The following is an 18,792-nucleotide window of genomic DNA, read 5'->3' as shown; positions in this document are numbered from 1 at the left end:
AGAATTTTTCTACCTCAATATTATTTGATTTGGAAATGAACAAGATTACTGAAGATTTGTTTCGGTCGTAGATTATCTAATTTATGACTCTAATATAAATCAGAATGTGAGAGGTATATATATATTGTATACACGGGTCACAATCAGTACATTTTATAATTTTTGAAGTTTTATAATAATATCACATGAAGGATTTTGGTAACTGCTGATGTAAAAAATTGTCCTTTTAGTATCAATCAGGATGATTAGACTGTGATGCTGGATCCCGCTGTGATTGATGAGACTGCTATGTTGAATCCCGTTCCCGTTCTTTTGAACATGCGGGAAAATCTTGAAGGAGCTCAAAACCTCTTCGATGCGCAAGACAGTCAGATTGCCATTTTAGTTAAAGAATTGAGTATTAAGTAAATCGTAGAGTTCGTACCTTCTTCAAGGTGAGTTGATTACCTTTTATAGGTTGTTCAGGCAGACTATTGGTAGGCGCGCGCGATTGAGGCAGTTGAGATTGGATTGAAACTATTATTTCGTAGTTATAAGATATTAGGGTTTCCGTTTGAGGTTCTACCGTATCTTTGATATTTAGGACTTCCTTTGTCTAAGGATACTTGATAGATATATTTCTGAGTTTGTAGATTCTTTAGGAGATGTTTCCTTCTTAGAAGATTCTTGAAGCCCAAGTTAATTAAATACTTAAGATCCTTACCGATTGGGATCTTTGATTAGATTAGTGATTAAGTTAGTAAGCATTAGGCACGCTTCTACCCCCATGTTTCAAGATTGAGGTATCAGTCCTGCTGATGTGGACCCCTAGACTTCTCGTAAATCCTCAGAGACACGTGGTTGTATTTGAGTCAAGCAGAACTTACGGCGTATAGGGCAATCGTATCGATCCCCCAGTTCTGGGGTTGAGTAACAAACCTCCTTCGGATTTTACTTCCTTATTGATTTGATGCAAGAGTAATATAAAATATCAAAAAGATTCGATATGACCAAAAAGAAAACTCTTTAGCAGTTAAGGGTATCTCACCAGAAAATTGTCGAAGAGTTTAAAAATGTCTTCAAAGTTGTTCAAACCCCTCGTAAGCCTTGAAGGCTCATAGATCTATTAAAATCCTACCAGAGGAGAAAATGAGCTACCTACACAAAGCTATGATGGAACCAGACTCTGAAATATAGCTAGGAGCCATAAGATAAAAAACGGAGTCCGTGTCTGAAATCAAGTTTCGAACTTGGTCTATTTGCTTAACGGAATAGTTCCTATTAAATAAAAATAGGTTTTTCAAAGTGAAAAATAGACAAGGATGGAAACATTAGTGTTTCCAAAGCAGGACTAGAGAAAGAAGGTCACAACATTCGTAGTATAGACTATGAAAAGACCATCTCTCATGTCACGATGCTTAAAACCATAAGATCAAACACTAGCAAATGGAATGTGTACATGACACAGTTCAGAGGATAATTAACTCTACTAATGCTGGTGACAAATGCAAGCTTCGGAAATCCATCTTAGGATTAAGCAGGCAAGTAGGAGTTGGAATCTTCGACTCAACAAAGTAATCAAAGTTGATTTTTTAAAGAATGAAGAGAAATCTTGAATTTCAAGAAGTTCAAGAAGGTCAGTGGGAGTGACCTAGTTTTCTTGGTCCGTTATGAAGATGACATACTAGAGATTGAGAACAACATTCTGATGTTGAAAATAGTTTAGAACTGACTCAATAAAAGGACCAGACACAAAGGTGAAATGCTTTTGGCCATCAAGGATCTATAAGGATAGATCAAGAAGATGATAATACTCGTTCAAGAAAAGTTCTTGAAAAGTCTAATTAGAAAGATGCAGGTGAAGTATTTCTACCCAAGACTCAAGGCACATATGTCAGCAAGATTCAACATCCAAAGGATTCCGATGAGCAACCACGCATGAGAACGATGGTTATGCTCGGACATAAGATTGGTCATGTTAGACATGATTAACATTCGCCTTGACGTCTCAAATACTTAGAGTATATACAGTCCTCACCAATTAAATCCAGATAAGCTGATCTGGATCGCAACTGAATGACATCACAAAGTACTTGAGAAGAACTTATGATGACTTCTCGGTATAAAGCAGGGAAATAAAACGGTTGAAGAATGTCATATGTTGCAAACTTTCAGACTAAAATTTCGATCTTGACTTGGAAGAACAGTAAGCTGAAAGGTTTCAGGCGAAGACTGTTGCAAACTTTACAAATAAAAGAAAATAGTTAAAACTTGAGAAACCTTAATTTAGTATTGAAATAGGGATATTTAATGTTAGAATAAAAGAAAAGTACCGACATTAGCATTTGGGTAAAGAGTTTGTCCGTTATAGGGTATGGTTCACAGACTTACTGTTGACCTAGTTGACTAGAGACGGGTCGTTAACAACCGCTAGTCTACGACCCAAATGCTAATGCCGGTACTTTACTTTGACCACTAACACTAAATATCAAAAAAGTAAATTGTAATGACAAAATAAAAGCATATTGATCAATCTAGCAAAAGTACAATGTAATTCAAAATCATAAATATTCATCGAATTCAATATGCCGAACGTAAAGGGAACATGTTTTATCATACACCTAATGAACATCTTCAAACCGTTGGGTCTTTCAGATGTTAAAATCGTTGTGCCAGTGCCTCGAAACGTGAGATTCTTTTCCTTACAAATCCTCTAAATAATTTTCTCTTTGTTCTCATGATACTTGTCTTTCTTATTGTGTAATTCTCTATATATACTTTCCAAATATTTTTCAAAAATATCACATGGAATTAATTTTCTTTCCGAGCGTTTGATACAGTTGCCCTATGGCCCTATGAATCTTTTAAAGACTATTTCCTTCAAACGTTGAAGGGGTCTATGTTAAGCAGTAGATCCATCAAAATGTGTACACCCCTGAAAGCCAAACATCTTTCACCAATTTCCCTTAAAAAGTCCATGTTCCAATGATTAAAAGGTAAAGTTAGCGTTGGGGTCAATGAAAAAGTACCGGCATTAGCATTTGGGTCACAAACTAACGGTTGTTAACGACCGTCTCCAGTCAATTGGGTCAACAGTTAGTTTATGACCCAGACCCTATAACAGACAAACTCTTAACCCAAATGCCAGAGTTGGTATTTTTCTTTGACCCTAACGCTAAATATCTCATTGAAATAATAAAGATTATCGTCCTTTAATTGGGATAATAACAAGCGAAATTCACACAAATTAGATCTATGAACTAAATTGTCAGCTTAGACTAACTGTGAAAGTCATACTAGGGTCATACGCATTAAGTAAGGAGTTTCGCAAAATGTTCAAATTTACAAAATCTAATTATCAGAAATAAAGTAATTATTTCACCGTTTAAAATTAGTTTAGTAAATAAATGACAATAAAAAAATAATGAAATAATCGAAATAGGTTTATCAGATACATGATCTGATAAATGAAACCCTATTAAGTGAACTTGAAATTATTTATTATTTTGTCCCTAATTTAGGTCATTGAGTGGACAACAATGACTTAAAAGACTAGCATGTGAGATTGACTGATAGCGCAGTTTCATGGCTATAGGAATATCAGTCTCAAATGGATGAATAGTTAATCATTTGGTTGACATTTGTTCTCTAGATGAAGAAAGTCTGAAAGGTATTACGTACGAAATGAGATACGATGTGACATGGGAATCGAGCATTGCACTTATTCTAAGTACATGTGGGAGACTAAAGGATATGTCCTTTCGGTCTGAAGGAAGTCCTTCGACCAAGATGACATTATGCTCAATTTGTTGAATAGGATAACAATGACTTTATCTAGAAGATCATATAGTCCGACCGAATAAGGGATCGTAATGCTTAGCTAGAAGCCAACTATGAACGTCGAATCAGTTCAGTTATTCGCGGCTAATATGGACTGGATCCTACAACTGGTTACACCAAAGAGCGGTGGCTTGATCAGAGAGAGTTGACTAGAGGGAACAAGGCAAAAGGTTCGATAAGATCCAACTGAATAGGCCCTAAACGTTCGGATAGGATCCAAACTAACATATGAAGAACCGACCCAGAAATGAAGGTTCAGATTAAGCAAAAAGGGTTGTTTATGTTATGGTTGGCTGGAGTAATGGGGCGGTCAGGCCACACCCATAAAGGGGATGCCTCGGACGACTATATCAATAGGGAATCCCAACAGATAAAAAGATCTTCTATCTAAGAATCCCATTAAGAATAGGATTCTGAGAGTTATCTTTTCTATGATCTCTATTGAATCCTAATTTAATTACGATTCTGATTAGGGTTCTCTATATAAGGACCATTATAAAACAGAAAAGGTGTGAAATTTTATCAACACAAAATCTAGTTCTACAAAATCAAGTGGAAAGTAGATTTTAGAGAAAAAACTCTCAATCTGTCTATCTAGTAAAACAGAAAGGAGTTCTTCTTCTCAACCTTCAATAAGGTCTTAGCTTACATTTAAGAAGGGAGATCAAGTCAACCTACTCAATGTCTCAAGTAGAGGAGCTATACTTTGAAGCTTTCATCTTCCGAAAAGGCGTTGGAATCTAAGTTCTAGAGAAAACGATTAAGGTGATCTTCTTGCCAATTTTAGTTCATCTTTAGTTCTTGCATGTGATCAGAAACTAGTGTCAGACGTACTAGACGTCTGAGTTTCCGCTTAGAACACTAGGTGACACCAAAACCCAAAAGTTGACTGACTGGGCTTTTAGTCTTTCTTGGCTTATTGACTGTAGACAACTAATGACCATTTTTTGGATCATCGCGAGTCCCTCCACTCTTTAGTTAAAAGTAGAGAAACTGAGGAGTAGAATTACTTAAAAGTTTTTCCTTTAGATTTTTTTGCTTAATTGTATGCGAGATAATACGTAATTATGATGATGCATAAGTAATTTAAATACATAGATCTTTAAGGTTTTGAACATACCTGAACCAGGGCTGCTCGTGATCGTTGCGTTGTTTCTTGCGCTACTTCATAGAGCTACTTTCCATGGCTACCTTGCAGAGCGCTTCACAAAGCTTCTTTTCATGGCTGCCTTCTAGAGCTGCTTTGCATAACTTCTCTGCAGACCTCGTCGACGTGTCCATTTGGGTGCAACAAATATTAATGTCTTTGCTTATGAAAAACATATTTCATTCTTGGCCTCTTGATTTTCTTTTGGCCGAGCTTGCTGGTCAGGATATATGCCATCAGAGATTTTGCATTTTTAAAAGACTTCATTGGGATCTAGTTCTCAACGAATTCATGAAGTCTTTGTTGAACAATTGATAAGAGCAATGTGTGTTCCACTGTGATCAATGGTGGGAGTATCTTGTAAATATATAATTCCGCATAACTACCAAAATAAACTACTATTGAACTTCTTCAAGATAGGAAACTATAAATATCCAAGATGATAATAAAGTAGCAACGGAGATATATGTTAGCAATTAATAGCAGTTAAGACTACGAAAATTTTTCATTTATTATAGAGCAAAGACTACGGGATTAAACTGAAATATAGTTAGACATGCATATAAAAGAGATGTTAAAGTATTTAAGAGACGAAAACTAATGGATCCTACTTATAAGACTAAGAGTTATAACAAGAGATATTGTTACAAAACAAGCCCTTAACTTATACCACAAAATTATTGAATAATAAACTGGACGAGTAAGAAAAATTTCCTGATAACATGTTTTTGTGAGGTTTTAGATTTTCTTGTAACCTTGAAGAATCTGCAATTTTATTTGTTCCTCTGCATTCTTAAATTATTTAGATGAAAGCATTAGTAAGTTAGTATAACAGTGCATGACCTAAGAATTAATTCTAACTTATCATGTTATACACTAGTTGAAATCCTAGTTTTGAATAGTTAGAACTATAATTTGTTTAAACTATCAATGTCTGTTAGGTTATCATCAACTTAGACCTAGTTAGTGATACAATAGACATCTACTAGATTATAAACTATATCCGACAACAACACAGTAACCCTAGACCATTATAGTTATATTAATGAAGTATGTATACACCCAGACAACAACCAAGACTATTAAAGTTATACAAATAGAGTATATACGCCTGGACAACAACCTAGGCTATTAGGGTTATACAAATATAGTATAAATACACCCGGACAACAACCTATATGCTACGAATTACTTGGGTGTATGTTATTGATGTTGACAATTGATGTTTGAGATATATGTGATGTAGTATTTTTGCATCTTTAGACATACTTATGAATGTAAACTCATCGTAATAGGTTATAGTGATATTATGACAGATACTTACCATGTCCGACCCGTTTGGTTGGATGAGATGATATGTCTGTGAATTGGAGCATACATGCTATGAATATTTATGTGTATTATATTGCTTTAGGTTGTTAACTTGGAAAACATAGGCTATTCGGAACTAAGAATGGTTGACTCAACATATAGGTCGATTTTAAACACTAGTTATTGATGTGATATTGGATAACTTAATGGACCATGGTCTTGACATCTATTAATGGATTGAACTAAGACTGGTTGGCTCGACACGTGGGTCGATGCAAACATGGTTTGTCAATGTGATATTGGATAACCCAGTGGACCAGGGTCTTGAGTTCTAATATGGATTGACAGTTGTAATCCATAATTAATCGGTGGTTGGCTCGATAGAGTGATCGATGCAAACATAAGTTCATTCTTGTGAACCACATACTTATAGTTTGAGAAGTAATTTACCAACTAGAGGTGGCTCGCCTCTTGCATGATTGTGATGTGCGACGATCGATGGGTCGCATGGTTTATTAGAAAGGATTAAGTCGATGCAAACAGGAATGATACGTGAAGTCGTCTCGTGGACCTCAAAATTGGTTATAACCCTTTAAAAGGGAAGTTGTATTGTATGAGTCTCTTGAACCGTATAACAGATTGGCTTTAGTTGTGTAGGCTTGAATGTGGTAAAACATTAGACCACGTTATTGTCTTTCTTCTGTTCGACACTTTGTTTTGTTGTTGGATTGGTGTATTTATACCTTAGGTAGTTGGAAATCTGCTAACTGATTTCTGACCGAACCTACTATTTTTCAGGTGACAGAGACAGTGGATTGCCACCAGTTTGATCTCAACTCGTCAGCTCAAAGTTTCTTTCGTAGCTTTTTCCTATCGAGATTTAGATAGTTATTTAGACTTCTTCCTTAAATTCGTAATATTTTCTTTCGGACTCATTTATCAATTGATGTAATCGGGGACTCCAAAGATTATCATTCAATTTATTCTTCATGATTAGTTTGGTTTATGATTTCTTATGAGCTCCATGATATATTCGTTGGTCATTTATCTTTCTTTCATAATTATTATGTTGTGATTCCGTGGCGGAATGCTCTATATCTTGGTTTTAATGGCATCCGACGTGGAAACTGGGACTTGGGGCGGATATACGTAACTTATTACATGTAAGATACTTACGAAAAAGGTGAATTTTGGAAAGAACTTCCATTCCCGTTGTTTTTTGTGAACCCACAAAGATAGTATAAAATGATGTTATACTAATACATACCCAAAATAGTGGGGGTTAATGATGAACTTTCATGATATGTATAAGATATATAGTAGTATTGTGTTTCTCATAACATTAAAAATGTATTACCGAAGTACTAACATTATTGATATCAGGGCGACCAACCTAATGACGAGTGAAAGATGTTACTAATTTATTTTACATTTGATGTTGTTTAATTCTCTAATTTGGGAAAAGAGAGAAGACCAAAAAATATTCAAAGTGTGAGGGTATTTGAGATCCTTTTGTTACGTGAAACTTGTTGTCAACTTCTAGCATCCATGTTGATCTAAATGTGACTGTGCATATAGTAGAAATAATGAAAAGTTTAGACATTGTCTATTACATTAAACGTATACTAATATATACCCAAAATAGTGGAGGTAAATTGATGAACTTTTATGAGATACATAAGATATATCGTAGTATTATGTTTCTCATAACATTAAAAATGAATTACCGAAGTACTAACATTCTTGATATTAGTGTGGCCGACCTAATGTCGAGTGAAAGATGTTACTAATGAATTTTACATTTAATGTTCTTAACTCTCTAATTTGGGAAAAGAGAGAAGACCAAACAAGTATTCAAAGTGTGGGGGTATTTGAAACCTTTTGTTATGTGAAAATTGTTATAAACTTCTACCATCGATGTTCATCTGAATGTGATTGTGCATATAGTGGAAATAATGAGAAGTTTAGACATTGTCTATTACATTAAATGTGAAATAATTAATTCATGATGGAATTATAGTTTCTTATATTTGAGAAAATTTAGTAAATCAAGTTACTAAACCTCTGACGAGAGGTATGTTAAAGTTTACATCTAGAGAGATGGGGTTGAAACTCTTTTCATAAAATCACCATTGACGCCAACGCAATCTAACACTAGGAAATGACTAGTCTTAGATTCAATGGGTAAGAACAAATCCTTGATAAATGACTAGTTTCAACACTTAAAATTCATATATGACCCTATCTAAGATGATAAATATTGGTTGCTACTGTATGAGGTTGAGTTTAAAAATCTTAATGAAGTTCAGTCAAAGACAAGTATCTCTAAAGTAACAAAGATATTGGAATAACTCAACTATGTGAACTTAGAGGTGGTGTCGCCTCTCATTTGATTTAGAGTTTATCTAAGGATAATTCATTAAACCAAGAAGCACATTGCCATATAAGTGCTAAGCGAGAAAATTTTAGAGCAAAAGAACAAATTGTATTATGTGTGTGGTGTTACCGGTTTTATCACAGGGAATAACTGGTTCAAAGCTACAAGCTACCTAGGATTTTGATAAAACTTTGTGCACTAAGGTATGGTTTAAATCGAAAGACACCATACTTTATGCATAAATACTACTTATAATTATATTTGACAAAGGTGTTTTTTTAATAATTGTCCAAGTGGGGGATTGTTGGAATTTTGGACAAGTTATTAATCAAAATATCTTATAAAATTAGAAATTAGTTTTCTATTATATGATTTTTATTTTGATTACCAATAGTTATATCTTTTGATAAAAATATATGGAGAGATATATCTTCTGTAAAAGGAATTTTTTTTGGGGGGAAATAAAATCTCATAAATGAAACACAAGTTTACATCAATACAAGAGAGAAGAAAACTTATGAAAGTTAACCAAGAAGGACTACAAGCTAAAATCGCCAGATTAGGGGACCAAAGCATTCGTCGCCAAATTATGGGCCACGAGATTGCAATTACGTGGAGTAAACAAGATAGTTACGTGTCAATTAGTAAGCCTTCCACGCAAACATGCAATCTCGTCCATTAACAGCCAAGGTGCCTCAGATTCAACGGTGGTGAGCAGATCTACTAAAACCCTACTATCTCCTTCGAATATAAAGTCCATTACACCCATTTCCTCAGCTAAATCACAACCTAACTGAAACCCTAATAATTCGCTGTGTAGAGGAGATCGTGGTCTGAAGCAAAAACTTTTCGAACTTCTGATAACACAATGAAAATCACGAGCCACCGCTCATGCCGAAGCTAATTCGGTGTAAGATCCATCACAGTTGATCTTGATTTGACCAATTTGTGGTGGAATCCAGTTATCTGTAGCAAGGTTATTATTAGAAGAAGGAGAGACGAGGAAAGGAGGTGCGTACCTTAAAGATTCCTTCGTATTCCACCAACAACGATTCAGATCTAGAGGTTTTTGATGAAAATGTTTATCGTTTCGAAGCTTCCACCATTCCCATAAAAGATAAGTAAAAATTTAATTTTCTTTATGTTAAAGAAGGGATGTCAGGTTACCTACTAAATCTTGACCCATCTGTTGTAGATCTGTGATCTCAGTGAGTTGAAGTAACTGTTTGAACTTCGAACAAGATCCAAACAGATGTTCAACGGTTTCGACTTCATTCATGTCGCATAAGGTGCAAATATGAAGTAAATCTTGGACTCTTTTACCAATATTATATAATGTAGCCACTCCATTATGAACAAGTTTCCAAATGAATTGCTGGATTTTCGGTTGCATGCCTTTGATGTTCCAAAACTTCTTCCAAGGGAAGTTATGAGCCTCCTGACTAAGTGTAGGGAAAGATCTATGTTCTGTATAGTAGGACTTAGTATTAAATCTACCATTAACTTTAGGACACCAGACCAATGTATCTCTTCTGTTTATCCGAGGGATTGATATCTCTATTATTGCCTGCACACTTAATTGGTCAAAATATCTATTAAGAAGTTCTAAATTCCAATTATTGTTACTATGAGAAATCAAATCCGAGACCCAAAAGATATTCTCAGGTAAATCAATAATTAAACTAGGAACTTTATCTGGGAGAGTAGGTAACCATGGATCAGTTCTAATCTTCACATTGATACCATCTCCTATAAGCCACAAAATATTATTTCCATTGGTGGTTTTAGTTTTCAAAATAGACTGCCAGAAAGGGGAAGTAGAAGAAGGTCTATCAGATGACCAAAAATCATCATTTTTAAACTACTTAGACTTTAAGAGTCTAACCCAAACAAAATTCGAATTAGTCAATAAGCGCCAAGTCATTTTAGCAACTAAGGCCTCATTTACAAGTTCGAGATTTCTAATACCTAAGCCTCCCTGGTTTTTGGGAGAACATATGGTCTCCCACTTTATAAAATGCATTTTCCTAGAATCGTGGGAGTGATCCCACCAAAAACTTTTTTTCGGCCAGTTCGAGTTGATTAATGGTTTTATGAGGAATCATTTGGTAACTAGAAGGATAGGTGTAGAAAGAAGCTAAGACAGATTTAATTAACACAGTTCTACCTGTTTGAGAAATGATTTTTTGTTTCCAACCTGAAAGATGTTTATTAAATTTCTCCACTAACCATTGGTGACTTTTTATGCGATTGCCTGGCTTGAGGATTAATGCTCCCAGATATTTGGCTTGGTCTGTCATGATAAGAGCACTTAGCTGAGAAACAAACGAGGATTTTGTGGTTGCAAGCACTCCATTACTGAAGTACAAAGAGGATTTATTGAAATTCACCTTTTGACCTGAAAAAGATGCATATTTATTCATCATATGTATAATTATCTCAAGATTTTGATTAGTAGCTTTCCCAAAGATAATCAAGTCATCAGCAAAAAGCAAGTGTGTTATGTTTGGGCTGGACTGATTAATCTTATAACATGTAAATTGGTTTTGATTTTCATAATGAGAAATAAGGAGGGAGATCGACTTAGAGGTTAGGATAAATAGATAGGGGACAGAGGACAACCCTGCCTCAGGACTCTAGTGGCCTGAAAATCCCCCACCAAATTACCATTCAATTTAATCTTAAATCTAGAGGTGGTAACACAAGACATGATCAAACTAAGAATACGACCACAAAGGCCAGTGTAAGAGAGGACAGTTTTAAGAAAGTCCCAATTTACTCTGTCGTATGCCTTGGCCATATCCATCTTAAGGGCAAAAGCTTCATTCTTAGCTTTAGAGTTATGCATAGAGTGCAGAAGTTCCTGAGTAACAATGATATTGTCCATGATTTGTCTATTAGGAACAAAAACGTTTTGTGTCCACATAATAGATTCCTTGAGACAAGGCCGAATTCTGTTCGCAATAATTTTAGTGATGAATTTATAAATTGAGTTGCAAAGAGAAATCGGTCTATAATCAGAGGCCGAATTCTGTTCGCAATGAATTTATCAAAAACAGATTAAAAGCATTTTTATTTAAAAATGTGTATTTTCAAGTTTTATAAATAAGTATCTCTAAACAACTTTTGAAGTAATTGAAAAATCATGTAGAAATTCTATCGGAAAATCGTTCCCCATCTTCAATGTGTTCTAGTGCTCCTTAAGTGAAATCTCCACAAATTACTTGGTGTAATTTCACAAATGCTTGTCATATCTTGGGAAGCAATTTGCCTTGTAACCTTCAAGTAATCTCGACCTAGAGGGGTCAAATTATGCTTTAAGAAAAGTGTACATAGTACACGTTTCAAGGCTCTAATCTTCATCCCTCTTATATTCATCTTTATTTGTATTTTCGAAGACAATTTTCTAACAAGTTGAATGCATTTGCTTTGATAATTGATGGGAACTTACTTGCTTATGCTCTGGAAGAAAATGTGAAGAGTCTTTTTATGGGTTTATAGCTATTGGTTGCGCATTTGTTATTTGTTCTTGTTCTTCACCAAAGCAGAAAGCCCCTTTGAGTTTGTAATGTTCAAAAAGAAAAACTAAGTAATGCTTAATGATTCATTCAATATATAAAGGTACAAAGATAATAGATACTCCTAGCAAATGAGTTAATCCTTCGTTTATTTATGAAATATTAAACAAAGAAGTTGCCTATTATCTTCCATTTTCTTCTGATGACATTATTCCATGGTTCTTTTTTATATCATTTTATTTTATTTCATCACCTTCGTATTTGTATTTAGAAGCATAAAGTGCTCAATCGAAGTGGCCGTGCTAGAGGCACAGGTTATAACTAGTACATAACATTTCATTGTAGCATTGTACATTTTATTTCTTCAATCGTATTTGTTCTTTCCTAATTAATGTTGAAACACATGCATGCGTCCAGTTAGATCAGATAACTTACTCAAGCTTCTACGAAAGATACAAAACTTGAACAAACTAAATAGCTTAACATGCAGGAACCACGTGAACAATTTTGCTTTGAAACAACAAAAGTAGGATCGACCTTGTTCTCTGCAATGGGCAGACAAACATGTAACTAAAAGATTTAGTTTTTGGTTGAGGAAAACCATATAGCTCCATGTTTATTTATAATAGAAGAGAATTACAATGGTTGGAAGTAATTAACGTAAACATAGAAATAATCCTAATTCTAGTATATCCATATCTTGGAGATATATATGACAATATTTCATTGATTGTATCTTGGGTAGGAATAGTTGACTTGAATACCACTTTTATCCTTATTACCCTCCCGCAAATTTAACGAAGATCAGACTGAAAGTTTAATTTGGAATGACTTGATAAGACGATTCTTTGACGTATTCTTCATAAAGACAATCATGGAATTGGTTCACGAACAAACATTTTTTGTGTAGATCGGTATAAATATTACGGCAGTAATAACAAACAAACATGACATAGTAACAACGAGAAAAGTTGCACTTAGCGAACATAACCACCCTGGGTTCAGAGGCTCATGGCAACAACTTGTGAAGACAAACCAACATAAAAACACTGAGGAGGCAGCAACCTTTGCACTAAAATGACGACAAACAACGACGACCGATATTATTGATCGGTGAAAAAGAAAACCAAAACCACCACATTTTTTTCTCTTACCGTTGCTACACCAATAATTAATTAACTTTAAACTTTCTGGAACACCAATTTTATTTCATCCACGAAACTCATTAAGATTGAAGATTCCCTTCCCATTATAAATAGTCCGTCCATCATTGGTAACAAAAACCTCCCAAACCCATAACCGATAATATTGATAACTAAAATCTCCACCATTGAAACCTTATTGAAAAACATCGAAAAACTTCGATGGTAAACCTTGACTAAATTTATTGAGAAGTATGAACTAAGCCAATTAAAAAATTAGAGAAGAAAATATAGGAGAAAAAAAGTTACTATGATTCCGGTGGACGGTAGTCAAGGAAGCGAAATCCGCCGCCGGTTAAGCGGAAGCAAAATAGGATCGAAACTATACTCTTTAGAGTTTTGTAACTTTGAAACTATGAAAGATTTAGATTTTGGTTGAGATAAACCATATACCTCCGTGTTTATTAATAATAGAAGAGTATTACAATGGTTGGAAATAATTAACGTAAATATAGAAATAATCATAATTCTTGTGTATCCATATCTTGGAGATATATATGAGAATATTTCATTGATATGTATCTTGGCTACGAATATTTGACTTGAATACCACTTTTACCCTTATTAGTAACCACCTAAGAGGGGGCTGTCTAATGAGGAGCAGCTCTCTTGTGTCATTTTTCACTTTCTGCAGGTCATCTAGGATGAAAGGATCTATCAGACACGGTGGCAACCGAAGAAGAAGTAGATTTGGCATTCAAAGGGTAAGTTGGGTATTCACAAGAACTATTGAGTTCCATGGTTATCTCATTCATGAAAGCGGGGTTTGCAGGTATTGGGAGACTTGCATTTTTATGTGACAGCATATGTAGAACAGTAGACATTGATGGTCTCAGTGGAGGGAGTTCTTGTGTGCATAGAAGTCCCACCTGCACCACTCTCAATATTTCCTGTTTTATGTCTTCCCCACTACCGGTGTCATGTAATGTCAAATTTGCATCCACAATTTGGTCCACATTTCCCATTTGAAATTGCTTCCATACCTGTCGGATCGAAAATTTAGTTTCAAAAGGTTACATATATTTGAACAATGCACTTCACATAAAATGCCCCCCCCCCCCCCCCCCCCCCCCCCGCTGGAGAAAGGCGGAGAAGTAAAAAAGCTTACAGATGCTGTGAGACATTGATCGTCGGTTGTATTAGCTCGGTTGTTTTGCTTTCCTGTAACAATTTCTAACAAGAGGACACCAAAGCTATAAACATCTGCTTTCTCTGTTAAATGCCCATGAGCTACGTACTCTGGAGCCATATATCCTCTGCAAATTTATAACCAGTCATATTATTCACATATACAAACAAGTATATATCGAGCTTTTCTTATTGTAAATTGTGTAAGAATAAAAACCAATGTGTGATGTTAAAGGCCCAAGACCCTAAATATTGAATTTTTATCAAGGTAACTCAAGAAAGGTTACATACAGAGTTCCTGCAATGGCAGTGCTAATGTGACTTTTATCTTCTTGGAAAGATCTTGCTAAACCAAAATCAGCAATTTTAGCTCTGAACTTGGAATCCAATAAGATATTGCTGCATTTTATATCTCTATGTATGATTCTGATCTTTGTGTTCTCATGAAGGTAGACTAAACCTTCTGCTGTTCCAAAAATTATCTCAAATCTTTTCTCCCAGTTCAGTGTTCTTCCTCTATTTGAATCTATAGAACAACATCAAAAGTCATTAGATACTTCAACTGTAATGTGGGTGACTATAGTTTAAATCGTCAGCGAAATTACCGAAAATGAAGTGATCCAGACTCTTGTTTGGGAGAAATTCATAGACAAGAAGGCTTTCAGATCCTGAGCAACAACATCCCAACAATCGGACAAGATTCTTGTGCTCTACACGGCTGATTATGGTAACTTCATTGTAGAAATCTGCTGCTCTGTGTCTGTTGTCAAAGAAAAGCCTCTTTACAGCAATTTCCCGTCCGTCAACCAAAACTCCCTGTTGAAGGTGAATAGCTTATCTAATTAAGAAGAAATTGAGTTTCAATCTTGGAATTTTCCATCTTAAACTTCATCTGCAAGTTTCAACACTCATTATATGCTAAGCTAAGTTACCTTATAAACTGTACCAAAACCTCCTTGCCCAATTTTGTTGGCATCCGTGAAAGATCCGGTAGCCTTTTCCAGTGTTGAGTACTTGAAGTTCAAGCTACTCTTACCCAGAATTTTCACCATTTTCCGCATTGGGTCTGAACCTGAGAGTCAAAATATAAGTTTCGAATTTGAATCTGTCTTTTATTTGTGTGTAGTTTGCTTGTATAATTTGAGATCTTGTGTGCATTTGCTTGTGTTTTGTTGGGTAATAAAACTTTTTTTTATAACTAACTCCTTTAGAATGATGAAGTATGCAAAACAATAATTGACTCAAATTACTTTAGACCTTAAAAAAAACAAACACCACCTTAATCTTTCTTGTGAGTATTAGAAGCTAGAAGAACACCACCTTAACTTCCTAAGATAACTTAAAAAACAGAAATAAGACGATTAAGTCAAGAAGAAATAGTACGCGTACGTGCTTACTTAGCCTAAGAACAATCACACATGGACAAAAGTAAGTTTCATGACAACCTACATAAATATTTATGGCCTCCCCATTCATTACCAATTGATTTTCAGCTGGTATAGTGATATATACCGGCAATTAATACTTACTAGGAGTCATGATATTAGAACTTTTGTACCTTGTCTTCTCTTTTCAATTCTTTTGGCCTTCCAAATGTGGATTCCTATACCGATGGAGATCCCAAGAACAGACAAAGAACTCACAACCGCGATCACTATCACTATTGAGCTTCCTGCAAGAACTCAAAACCACAATATTATATTATCATATGTTCTTTAGTACTAGAACTCTACTTTTGTAACAAAAGTTTAATACTTCAAATATAATAATAGTACCTCTCAAACCTTCATTTTGTTGCTCCTTGTTCAAGAAATCAATATCTGAATATCTCATGAAACACCCAGTGTAGATTGCTCGTCCCTCTGACCACGGCAAACAACTGATTATTGAAGCAGACGCGTTATCTAAACACGCTTTACAAGCAGTCGAATTCAATGTTTTCCAACAATCCACAAGAACATAAACAGATACATTTCTTGAATCTGAAACTTTCACTTCAGCCTTGCCATATCCTCCATTTGTAAGTGCAGCATTAGTAGTATCCAGTATAGCCTTCCTCGTCGTTTCTTTGAAACTTTCTCCCTTTCGAGTTGAATTCCCACATATCGTCTTATCTTCAGGGCCCAAAATTTCTCCGAAGAAATCATAGTTCTGAGCCCTCAAAAAGCAACCGTCGAGGTAAATACGTACTCCGTTGTACGGGTAGCACTGAGAGCTAAGAATTTGGACTTGGGTAAAACATAGTAAACAATCAAGCAATGTGAGGTCCCTGTAACATTGGGCGTAAATGTAGCTAGCATCAAGCCCTGTACCAACAACTGCTTGTCCAAAACCTTTGGCTTGGACACGGGCACTCACATTTGACATTCCACTGATGAAGTTTGGACGAGATACGGTTTTGTTGTGTTGCAGTTGAGTTGAACACTTAACTTCCACAGTGGTAGATCTTGGGTCACTTAAACTGTTTTTTACTAGTAGTGATAAAATCACAAAAAAGATATGTAGCAGTGGTTGAGGTATTACCTTTTTCATTTCGAGTTTCTTATGTTATTTAGGCTTCTGAATTTGATCCCTATTTGAAATATATAAACACACAAACACATATCAAGTAAACAATGATGAAAAGTAAAAGTAACTCTTTTACTTTCTACGTAAAATAAGTAAAAAAAAAAGTATTTATGTTTGTGTTGCCAAACAACACCTTAAATCATTTCAATTTCTATAAGTTCTACATAATTGACAAAATATAAACAAAATCCCAAATCATCAAGGTAAAAATGACAAGATCCAGAGCCAAAAAAAAAGTGAAGAAAGTGAAGTAAAGGCTATCTTAGCGGGAGTGCAATTGGCTTAACTGTTAAATTTAAACCCTATAATCATAGAATTTAGAAGGTGACAGTCAGATAATCATATTGAAGTTTTATGTTTTCATAATTTTGGTTTTGAATGGATCCTTTCTTTCAACAAAAAAACAACAAAATATTAACATCACTAAGAGTTACTTTGTTTTACATGGAAAATTGATAAAGAAGCTTTGTGCTTTCATACCATTCATTAGTATCATTCCATTATTCATTTTCTTTTAGTTATGCCACAAATACCACACATTTGTACAATATTGAGATAGTGACTAATAAAAGTAGCTAATTTAGCCTACAAGTTTTTTTTGTTGAAAGAATTTAAACTGCAAGTTAGAATTATGTTTATTTAAGAAAATTTGACGAAAATATAAATCGTTCATGTTGAACTTACAAGTTAGAAAACTAGATATTTAAAAATGTTTGACTATGACCTAGAAACTTCGTGTTGAAATAGTCATCTAAAATGAATGGTTCATATATGCACTTAAAGAGTGATTTGAATTGTTGTACCCTGTAGCATCTCGTATCCTGTTCCGTTTACTTGCTTTTGCTATACATTTGTTTCATTTTTTATTATGTTTGTTCAAGTTTACGATAAGTAGTTGGTTGTTTACGGCGAACCTAACACATTCTTCAAGCTAATAAAAACCCAACTGATACATCTTGAAGGTGGGATTGGTTCGGTAAAACGCCCTAGTGTTGATACTTAGACTGTTATTTTTAGCGTCTCGGTCAATAACGTTACGTAGTTGAATAAACAATCAAGATCAAAACCATGATATCAATCTCTTTTAAATCTAACTAGAACTAATAAAACATTTGAATTGAGATTACTTGTTAAGCTAAAGAAATAATATGGGAAGAGTAATTACTTCACAAGTGTAGTTCATAAAACATGACCCAAAAAAATGGCAATGAAACAATTTGGATTGAATTTAATAAAGTTGTGATCTTACCTGATTTGATTCTGAATCTAATATCTTCTAGTTGCAATTGTAATCTGATATCTTCAGTTCATCACCAAAAAAAGAACTGGAGAGTGAGAAAGATGAATTTAGAAAAACACTAAGAGTTCCTTCCACTCAACTACTACTGAAACACTTCAAAAGAAAATGGCCACCTATTTTATTTTGACTTTTGTACTCATCTGAAAGTACCGACTAGTTTGGCTATGTTTAAATAACGTGGTTGTTGAAGAAACACTCAACGAAAAGGGTCGGGGTTTTAAGTCAAAAATAAAATTAAAAAAGGGATTAAGGTCCAATCTTCCCAGAAAATAGAATTTAGTCATTTTTCCTTTTAAAGAAACGTTGTTGATACATAATGTGTTATGTATGACACATATTAAAAAAAACGAAATAAAGTATGAAACTTTAACAATAAATAACACCTTATTTATGAAACAAAACAAGAATTAAGAAACAGAAAA

At 34.6% G+C, this 18,792-nt stretch overlaps 1 protein-coding gene across 13 annotated transcripts; it reads right to left on the bottom strand.

The window, feature by feature from the left end:
• Positions 1-12,506: 12,506 nt before the first annotated feature.
• LOC147567620 (cysteine-rich receptor-like protein kinase 2) lies at positions 12,507-18,512 on the bottom strand. 13 transcript variants are annotated; one of them, XR_015230808.1, is made up of 10 exons: positions 17,194-17,516; positions 17,026-17,137; positions 16,278-16,926; positions 16,061-16,174; positions 15,435-15,574; positions 15,108-15,318; positions 14,794-15,028; positions 14,483-14,630; positions 13,950-14,357; positions 12,507-12,709 (listed from the first exon to the last, which is right to left on the bottom strand). XR_015230808.1 is itself a non-coding variant. In XM_086654218.1 (9 exons), exons 2-9 carry the CDS (start codon positions 17,032-17,034, stop codon positions 14,010-14,012), a joined length of 1,854 nt encoding a protein of 617 aa, XP_086510344.1. In that variant the 5' UTR covers positions 17,035-17,074; positions 18,320-18,481; the 3' UTR covers positions 13,750-14,009. The 13 variants fall into 13 exon arrangements, 8 of the variants coding, with proteins under 8 accessions (XP_086510344.1, XP_086510347.1, XP_086510348.1 ...); XR_015230809.1 differs by having other exon boundaries at positions 16,278-16,931; positions 17,194-17,382; XR_015230805.1 differs by lacking the exon at positions 17,194-17,516 and adding an exon at positions 18,320-18,508 and having other exon boundaries at positions 16,278-17,074.
• Positions 18,513-18,792: the final 280 nt, after the last annotated feature.

This window comes from Eschscholzia californica, unplaced genomic scaffold, assembly GCF_041429995.1.
Source record: "Eschscholzia californica isolate CP2 unplaced genomic scaffold, dmEscCali1.0.p SCAF_1, whole genome shotgun sequence".
NCBI lineage: Eukaryota > Viridiplantae > Streptophyta > Magnoliopsida > Ranunculales > Papaveraceae > Eschscholzia > Eschscholzia californica.
Note: the sequence above shows the minus strand (reverse complement) of the source record. Positions and strands in the feature narration are given on the sequence as shown.